At 34.6% G+C, this 10,097-nt stretch overlaps 1 protein-coding gene across 1 annotated transcript; it reads right to left on the bottom strand.

Annotated features, from left to right (window-relative positions):
• Positions 1-6,732: 6,732 nt before the first annotated feature.
• On the bottom strand, positions 6,733-8,766 carry LOC105113588 (GDSL esterase/lipase At5g45670-like). The gene is made up of 5 exons (XM_011009816.1): positions 8,417-8,766; positions 7,987-8,111; positions 7,624-7,866; positions 7,275-7,530; positions 6,733-7,177 (listed from the first exon to the last, which is right to left on the bottom strand). Exons 1-5 carry the CDS (start codon positions 8,667-8,669, stop codon positions 6,915-6,917), a joined length of 1,140 nt encoding a protein of 379 aa, XP_011008118.1. The 5' UTR covers positions 8,670-8,766; the 3' UTR covers positions 6,733-6,914.
• Between the last annotated feature and the right edge of the window lie 1,331 nt (positions 8,767-10,097).

Below are 10,097 nucleotides of genomic sequence, written 5' to 3'. Positions count from 1 at the left end.
TTTATACTAGCCAGGGTCAGGTGGCTGCACAGGCATCGGCTCGAGAGCTACCTGCCCGATGCTTAATAACTTCTAGTACATCTCATTCAAGGGTAACAACAATGGAGGTAGTTATTCATAGACCTTTTGGTAATTTCCAATTTAGCTTTTGGCTTGAAAGTTTTGGGACTTAAGGTTTTTGATGTTAGCAACTTGGGATGGAGTATAGTAGTTTTGTGATGAGTTTTTCCTAGCCCTGTAATCGTCTCCAACATGGTTGACCTCTTTCCTTTCGAAGCTTTTTTTTTTGGTGGGTGCAGAAATTCTACTAATCTTAACGCCTTGCTCTATACGTTCACACATTACCACAACGCTATTGAATTGTTAGGCCGAACTACCCATCACATGCTCATAATATGGTGTTTTAAGTATGTTGGCAAATAAAATAACCATCTTCTTGTCCAAAAGTTGAGGATGGACTTGAGCAGCTGATTCACGCCATCTTTGATCACATTCCCTTATGCTTTTTTTTCTCTTCCATTTTCTCTAAATTCGACAAGCTGGTTCTGTTGAGAACAATGTCTATATTATACTTGTACTACTTGATAAAAGCATCCACCAGGTCTTTCCATCTCTGGATCTTTATGTTATCCAATCTCATGTACCAGCTCAATGTTGCCCAACTTAAGCTATCTTGAAAAAAGTGCATTAGTAGTTTTTCATCATGTATTACTTCTATTATTTTATTACAATAGGATTTGAGATGAGTTATGGAGCATTGTGTTCCACTATATTTGATGAACTCAGGAACATGAAACTTTTTCGGGACAATCATATTTGGGACCAGACATATCTTTGCTCCCCATACTGGATCATACAAGTCTACCCCCTTAATTACTCTGATTCTAGCTTTTAGCACCTCCATCTTATCTTGATCAATGCTATTAGATGACTTGGCCTTGTGGGACTCGTTAACAAATGCATCCATAATTGTAGGGGCTGGTGTAGGTGTTACTGACTGCATAAATATTGGATTATGTTGAGGCTCTTGACCATATTCACTCATTCTTTCTTTGGGCTGAGCTATTGTTGGAATCTGATTAAAGGTGACCGGTCGATTAGAAGGACTTTCACTAGAGGTCTTTCTCAGTGTTTACTTTAGTAAGCTAGTAAGGCGAGCCACACTTATCCTTAGAGACTCCAACTCTTCTTGAAAATAGGTGTCATGGTGAGTGCGCTCTTCATCTTTCATGTTTATCACTCGAAGTAGGGTGTTGAAGACTCTTTGAGGACCTATATTGCAACATGATGTATGTATGTATGTTATTTACAATGAATGGATGTATGTGCATGATGCAAATGTATGTACATGTATATTAGGACGTTCATATTCAAAAGGGTCTCTTGCTGTCGTAGTGATCACCCTCATGAAGGCAATATAGGGGCTTAGTAGGTAATGGGATGACATATGCACACTAATCCTTACCAGTCTAGGCACTCAGCGAAGAGTTAGGGTTTACACAAACTTAAACCTTGACTAAAAGTCATAAGGTAAGCTGTTAGTTCTCCATTTAACCTAAAGTTTTTTTAGTATAATTCCTCTCAAATGTAAATGATGCATGAAATACTTTTATAAGTCGTAAGATTAGCACTTACTTTACAAACATTTAGTGATGTAAATTGGGCATCCAATCCTGATGACAAACGATCTGTTAACGCCTATTGTGTATACTTAGACAATAATCTAGTTTCATGGAGCTACAAGCAACAACAAACCATTACTTACAGCAGGATAGAATCTAAATACAAAGCAATTACCAATGCAGTAGCAAAGCTTTAATAGATAAAGTCAGTGCTCAATGATCTATGTATTCCAGTTATGCATTCTCCTATTCCATGGTGCAACAACATAGTTGCTATATACTTAACAAGTAACCCCATATTTCATGCTAATCATATTGAAATTGATTTTCATTATGTTTGTGACCAAGTTCGGCGTGGACAACTTAATGTTTGATTTTTTTTTTTCTAAAGATCAGTATGTGAATGCTCTAACAAAACCGCTTCCTTCTGTCTGATTTCATACTTTGTGTTATAACCTAATTTTGGATTCACTAAGATTTTCTCGAATGCTATTTTATTTTATTATTCATAAAAATATATATAAATAAAAAAAGAGTTTAAAATATATTTTCTCGAGTCAACCGCATCTTTCGATCAAAATCGAGTCCACCAGGTCAATATGGGTTAAATAATGTCGACCGGGATAAAAAAAATAAGTTTCGGGCCGTTTCGGGTCTCAACCATCATTTTTGGTTAAAACCAAGTCCACCGGGTCAATACGGGTTCCACCATGTCGACCGCGTTGAAAAATGAGTTTCAGGTCAAAACCATCATTTTCGATCAAAACCGAGTCCACCGGGTCAATACGGGTTAAACAATGTTGATCGGGATAAAAAATGAGTTTCGGGTTGTTTCGGGTCAAAACCATCATTTTCGATCAAAACCGAGTCCACCGGGTCAATACGGGTTAAACCATGTCGATCAGGAAAAAAAAGGAGTTCCGGGCCTTTGCGGGTAAAAACCGAGTCCACCGGGTCAATACGGGTTAAACCATGTCGATCAGGAAAAAAAAGGAGTTCCGGGCCTTTGCGGGTAAAAACCGAGTCCACCAGGTCAATACGGGTTAAACCATGTCGTTCGGGATAAAAAATGAGTTTCGGGTCAAAAACATCATTTTTGGTCAAAAACCGAGTCCATCGGTGAATACGGGTCCCACCATGTTGACTGCGATAAAAAATGAGTTTTAGGATATTTTTGGTCAAAACTGGTATTTTTGGTCAAAAAACCCGATCTACCGAGTTGATACCCGTATAATTTTTTTTTTGTAATTAAAATTAATTTTTAGCGGTTGAAAAGCTTTTTATAATACTGATTTGAATTTTTAATTTTACCTCTATAAATAAATATTATTATTATATATAATAAAACAAAAAAAATAATTCAATTTTGTTATAGGCGGCGGATTTCTGCCAATGGTAGGCGGTGCCGCCGGACATTGAAAATTTTGCACAATCTTGTGATTACCTGCACAATTTGTGATTCGTTGTCCCCTTTTATTAGATATAAATAGCCAATGAAACCAAGCAAACAAAGATAGAAACAGAAATCAAGAGAATTGTGAATTCTGAATTCGAGAGCAAACTATTTGTGTTACTATTTAACACTTTTTTTTTCATATAACTTTTTCTTCACCCTAGTAAAATATTGATTTTTTTTAAAATAATTTGAAAAATACCAAAAATATCCCAATTGTTAGATCTAATAGTATTTAAATCTGAGCCTTTAATTTCTTAGGATACAATACGCTTTACCACACTAAATTAAAACCCAAATCCATCTCAGCCTTTAAAATAATCTATCCTTTGATCCTGTTGTGCCACGTCATCAGGTGTACCAAACACTCGGTACACCGCGACACACCAGATTATAGCCCAGTCCATCCTGACCATCCGATCAACTTGCAGATCAGGCCAATCATAGCCGCACGATCTTTTCATCCACGATCCAACGGTTCACAGGCTTCAGACGCACCGGTGCACCATACGCTCGTTCATAGCGTATCAAACTCAGAGCCTCTCTCTCCTCTTGTTGGCGATCCTCTCTCTCTCCTCCGATCTCCCATTTCTGGCCATTTCAAGCTGTGAAACCACCACAGAAAGGTGCATCGCCTCCTCTAAAGCAAAACCCCGGCCGATTTACATGTTTCCACCGGCGATTTTGGCTGGAAAAAGGCTGCGACAGTCATCGGCCAACCGAACTTCAAGTCGTCTATTCTCCCTCATCAACCATCAACGACCATCGAGACCACCAACATCAGAATCTTCATTCTCAGATCTACCAGAATCAACCATCTTTTGGCTGGAATCTCACCGAAAAATTTCACCGCCGTCAACAGTAGCCGCGCGTGAGCCACACGCGTTGCTAGTGGCATTTTCATAAATTTTTGATAAATCCGAGGGTATTTCAGTCTTTTACCTATACAGTGACACATGTAATTTTCTATGATTTTTATCATATTTTTGATATTTTTATATATAAATACTTGTAAATTTTTTGCATGTAAAAAAACAAAAAATAACAAAAAATAAATTTAAAATAAATAACAACGCAGGTCCAACACCCATTTTATCATATCACTGTTCATGGGTCAAAACCCGATTCTCAAAGAATGGATATACCCATTTCTCGATGATATCAAAATAATTTTTGTTTTATAAAATAAATATTATTTGTTGATACGTCTCTTTTATTTACAAAAAAAGAACCGATGTCAAAATTTTAAATACCAAATATGGATTATGTCAATTATTATTTCTTTTAGTAAATCAGACGCAGCTCTCCTTTTTAGAGACAAATGTCGACATTTTAGACAAAGTCTCCTAATTTTAGGGACTGATGTCATTTTTAACGTGTCTTCTATTTTTAAGGATCGATATTGACCATCTTAATTTTTTTTGCAAATAAACTCAAAATATAATAGCATTTGAATCAAATAAAAAACACACAAGTAAGGGTAACCTTTTTGTGAAAGGATATTTTAAGGGTAATGTCTACCTTCCCTTAATCATAACTAACCCAATACCTGAATCTCTGGGACTAGTGTCTAATTTTGGATTTCTAGTTCCTTTAAATTATTAGGTGGCGACTCCAATAAAATTTTTATTTCCCCCTATCAAGAAAAAAATATATTTATTCTTTTTGTTAAAATAAATAAAAAAAAGTGGACCCGTCACCCAACGTCGTGTAGTGACATTTTATGTGGCAATTTCAGGGTTCGGTCCCTACCCTTTTGATTGCAGGGCATGTAGAAAAACAAGTCAAAGAAAGAGAGTATGTTGCAACAACCATCAAATCTGCAGGAACTTAACTATCCAAATATTCAAAGTTTGAAATCAAACAAGATTATATCTGCTGTTTAAATTTCGAACTATCAAATATATATGCACATATGTAAGATAGCAGTTAGCGTTATCATTTATTTAAACCCTTTGTACATGCACACTAAATAAACAAAATATACAAGACAGTATTCACGTGTTTCCTCTCTGAGTTCTGCAATTCTAAATACATACATACATACATACATACATACATACATGTATCATGCTTATTAGAAATGTACTGGCAGATGGCCGAGCAAAGCTACTCTAGGAAATTGAGAACAGGAGAGAAGAGTTTAAAGAATGTCATACTTGATTTTACATCCCTGTTTAATTTGTAGGTTGTTTCTGTTGTGTCTCTGTTGCCGTCACAAGATTGTTGTAGGTTTATTTCCCTTAACAGGTAGAGATTCTGAATATATAAATTGACCGTAGATTGCTTTTCCATTTGCAGTCTTGGCCACCATCTTACTGGCTGCTGCTCATCTTTAATAAATCTCGACTTCGTAAAAAATAAAAAAAATAAAGTTTGATTCATTAATGAATTCGGCTTCATTTGAAAAACTAATAGATCAGGGATTGGTGGATTTTTGAGAAACAATGCCATTCACTTCTCATATATTTTTTTTCATCTTTATCTAGTACTATGGATTCAAATGAAGTGAAAGTTGCAATCAAAAGAATTTAATTTGGAGATAAGCATCTCTAGCGCAAACTTTCAGTAAGTTTATTATATCTGGAGTCATATTCAGCAAATACGTTCATTGGCTTGAAAAGGATCCAGATAACCGGCTATGGAGGTTATGCAGTGAGTTTAATGCAATCTACTGTATAAGTATGGCTTATAAATCCGATACCTTAAATCATGTACATAGAGAAGGAAATAGGGTGGCTGACCTTTTAAGCATAGCATGGTCTAGATACGGAAATGAAATTTTTGGCTTGGCTGTCATCTTGATTTAGCAGACTCTGTAATCTCAAGCCACTTCCTCGCTGGCTATTTTTCGCATTTTATTAATTAATTAGATTATCATTAAAATTGTTTTTTGACACGTTATATATAGTTTCATAGTGGAGACTAGTTTTTAGTGGTAAATTACTATTTAAACATTCATGTTATCATGGTATAGTTTTATTTTGCGCCTCCAAAATATATTTATATCCCATAATGGTAAGAATTTGACGCAAAAAAAATAGCAATCATATATATATATATATATATATTAATCTTTACCATAAGAAACCTAATTTTATTTTTTATTACTCAGTATTTTGATAATCAATACTAAATATCGCAACTCTCTTTGGTTGTATATATAATATTAAAAACATCACAAACAAAGCTAAAAGAGTTCTAAATTAAATACAAAAAGAAAGAAGTTTCTTTTTAATTTATACACTTGGATATGTGTGTTAGGTTTGAAATCCTCTCGTCTCACTCCCAGTATATCAAGTATAGTTTTTTTTAAAAAATCATGAGGAAAAGGAGTTAAGAAGAGCTTAAAATATATCAAAGTCATGAAGAACTCAATCAGTTCAGAAATTTGTTGAGGTAGACTTCACATCAAGTTGGAGATTTTGTGTTATCAGTGTAGAAATTTGTTGAGACATTAATTAAAGCTAGCAGCAGAAGCCATGATCTTTAAACCTATCATGTCCACATACGAGATTTCACAGATATAAATATAAAAATGAAATTTTGGTTTTTGTAAGTACGTATGTATCCTTCTTTCAATTTTAAGGGCAAGAGTATCTCCGAATCGACTTCTATACTTTAAGAATAAATCCTTCTATGAATGGAGTTTAAGTATGATATCCAAATGATTAAGGATTAAGTAATTATTATTGCTTCTTGAGACTAATGCCTCAATGCAAATTTTATTCGAATTATATTGTGAAAGGCTATGAAAAGACAGTAGATATGTCTTTCAATTGTTCTTACAGTCACAATATTTTATTCTCTAAGAACTTATTGGACAATCATCTTCTCCATCATAGCTGGGCATGGTTGATATCGTAAGCATCAGAATCGTCAAGTTTCAGCTTAGCAAGTCCGCTGATATCATATGGAGAAGCATGCTGTTGTGACAGACTTTTATATGCTCTTTTTCCAAACGCCCAAGCTTTAGCTTCAGTAAAATGGGCTCCGTCCCAGTACACATAGTCACTCCTGTTGCTACACGGGACGGAGAGAGATGTACATGGGACTGAACCAAATTCTACCTCGCAACAGCTCTCACGGGCATATGTAAAACCTGCAAGCAAGAAAATGTAATATTGGTATCAAGAGGCGTCACAAAAAAGTCGTCTTCAACCGAGAGGGGGGGTGGGGGGGGGTGGGGGAATTGGGACCTGTATTGGTCTGATCATCAGAATCAATTTCATAAGAGTTTATGTAGGTAAACACAGCATCAGAGTGCTTTTTATTTAGTTTATTTAGCAGTGTTGGAAGCTTGTCGTTGAAAACTTTAACATCACTGTTGAACTTTTCAACACATGAAGAAGATGCATCTACGTCATTGGGATGGTTTTGTATGTTGTGCGGCATACATCCCACCCGAATAATTCCGAACACAGCTATCTTTCTTGCTCCTGAGCAATACAATTTCTGGCAGCAAGGGAAAAAAAAGCTATCTTTGTTAGTTTCCACTCACGTCAAACATTAATTGTTGTTTTACAAGAGACATTAAGTAGGGCTAACCTCAAGCTGAGTTTCATAAGTTTCAATAAGAAGTTGAGCAAATTCTTCAGGAGTATATTTCTTGCTGCTACTGTAGCTGTCCAAGAAATAATTGTTGAGGTAGTCGTTATGACCCATATCAGACACATAGATGCATTGGCTCAAGTACTTCCTAGCAACTTCCTCGCTTCCCAAGATTTTGGCAATTCGTGAAACCGTGATATTGTGATTATATAACTGAATATTCATGGTAAATAGTTCTCCCTTGACATACACAAAAGAATCATATTAATAGTTAGCGTTGCCAAAGCATACAAGATTACGCAAAATTCATACGGAATAATACAAGGTTTTAGTTATGAGAGGCATATGATCAGTAATCACCGCAAGAGAGCCAGTAGAATCAAGGATGCCAGCTCCATTAGATGCATAATTTACACCATCTAGAAAATTAGTGCAACCTCCGATACCAAAGTCCGTAATGTAACTGTCGAAACCTAATTGTTCAGCTGAAACAAAAGAATAATAATTAAGATCATAACTGCCCACATTACTAAACTCGGTTATGTTGAGACCGTTGTAAATTTATGTTTCAAGTTATACAAGAAACAAAAGAATAAACCTAATCATCCTTCTTCTAATAAATTATGTAAATTTCAGCAACAAAAACATTCGTACCAGACTTAGCAAGATTTCTAATTTTAATTTAATACAACGGTCACAACTATCTAGTGAGAACATATTTAATATTTTCCATTAAAGAAAACTAACACACTATATTTTGTATTATAAGCGAGGAGAGAAAACTGCAGACCAATGGTGTCAGCTATGTTGAGACCGTTGCTGCACCTTCCTGAAGCCCCAGTATCAAAGTCTATCCCATAAGGAAGGTAATTAACTTTAGCTGCTTTGTCAAGGTAGTTATTGTTTCCGTTATCAAAGAGAGAATCTCCAAAGACAAAGTAGCAAGGAACTTGAGGTGCGCGTTTTCCATAAGTCCAGTGTTGCCAGTTTGACACCAGCAGGACCACGGACAACACCCACAATGCCTTAAGCCCGCTTTCCATTGACAAATAAAATGAAAGAAGGATACAAAAACAGTAAATATAGAAAGAAGGAAGAAGTGCGTAGCTAGGGAAGAGTGCTTTGAAGTAGAACGAACCATGCCCATTTATAGAGTGGAGATCTAGCTATCCAGTGCATCTTGTAAGCGTGTTCTGCTGTCAGCCACCTGTTTTTTTCAATCTAATTAGTTTACAATACCTTGTAGTTCTGATTTTTTAATTCAACGTAACAGTAACAATCCTTAATCTTGTCACTTGTAGTATTTCTTAGAATTGTGTGGTTTCTTAGGAGTTTGCTTTCTCCTTCTAACATCAATTATCTCATACATCAATACCTTTTATTCTCTCTACTCGCTTTAATCATTTTTGCTTCTTTCCTAGAAGGCTAGCTCACTAGCCTTTTATATTTCTTAATGCAATAATTTTGAACGATTTTTTCTTTTTGAGTTCTATGATCAATATAAGATGTTGTTTTACTTTTTCAAACTTCTCTTCAGAATCAAGATCAGTAAACGAAAAGGCGATGACACTTGGTTCAAATAGCCAATTAGGTATATTTTTTAAGTAGATTTTTTTCTGTTTATTTTTCAGAATATTTTTTTCTCAAATAACATCAATAAAATGATGTAAATATCTAAATATTTGATTTTAAAAATGTTTTTCTAAGGTTTCAATATATCACTTCCAAAATTAAATTAACACATTCTTGCTAGTTATGGCTATAGTACACTTTGTTTACAAAATCTTAAAATGAAGGCCATCGCTTCTATGCGCTCCACAAGATTTTGGACTATGCTAGCAATTTAGTCAAGTCAATGTTACTTCTGGTTTTATTCTATAAAGAAACTCATGAAAATAGTCTTGTATCTCTTCTGGAGTTAGATGAGTGGACAAAGAAATATACATAAAATACATAATGTATAAGGACAATTTTTTTTAAAAAATAAAGCTTATAGTTTGTTTTATGTACCGTGTAAATTGCTAGCATTATCATATTAAAATATACAATTTAGAACAAGCATATCAAGAATTTTCTTTATGTTGTGGGTGTAAATACTGTGTCTGTTAATCTAACATTTTGGATAATGGTTTCACAATTTTTTTTGGAGACATTTAGCATTCAATTTGCAACTGATATTTGGCATGAGTTATAAATAAAGCAATCCAACTAAAGTTCAAATTTTTTAGTTGCTAAATTCTAATTTCTAGTAGAAGTTTCAGTTTTTATTATTATTTTTGTGTGCAGATTCTGAGTGTCCTTTTGATTAACCAAGCAAGGAACGAGATTTATTATATAACTAAAGTGCAGATTGAATTCAACAGAACCATATGACATTCAATTAATTCCAGCTTCTTTTAAATTAATAAGTCATAATATAATGATTAAGTTCCTATATTAACAATAAAAAAATTGTACTTGCTGAGAACTTT

Source organism: Populus euphratica, unplaced genomic scaffold (genome assembly GCF_000495115.2).
Source record: "Populus euphratica unplaced genomic scaffold, PopEup_1.0 scaffold435.1, whole genome shotgun sequence".
Lineage (NCBI taxonomy): Eukaryota > Viridiplantae > Streptophyta > Magnoliopsida > Malpighiales > Salicaceae > Populus > Populus euphratica.
The sequence above is the reverse complement of the archived record's forward strand: the minus strand, read 5'-3'. Positions and strand labels throughout refer to the sequence as shown.

What these genes read in the sequence shown, in the direction of transcription:
- LOC105113588 (XM_011009816.1), bottom strand. Translation starts at nt 8,669, where the DNA reads ATGGAAAGCGGGCTTAAGGCATTGTGGGTGTTGTCCGTGGTCCTGCTG. An exon ending in ATTCTACTGGCTCTCTTGCG is followed by an intron (nt 7,867 to 7,986) that starts GTGATTACTGAT and finishes GTGTATGTCAAG; the next exon opens with GGAGAACTATTTACCATGAA. An exon ending in CTTATGAAACTCAGCTTGAG is followed by an intron (nt 7,531 to 7,623) that starts GTTAGCCCTACT and finishes CCTTGCTGCCAG; the next exon opens with AAATTGTATTGCTCAGGAGC.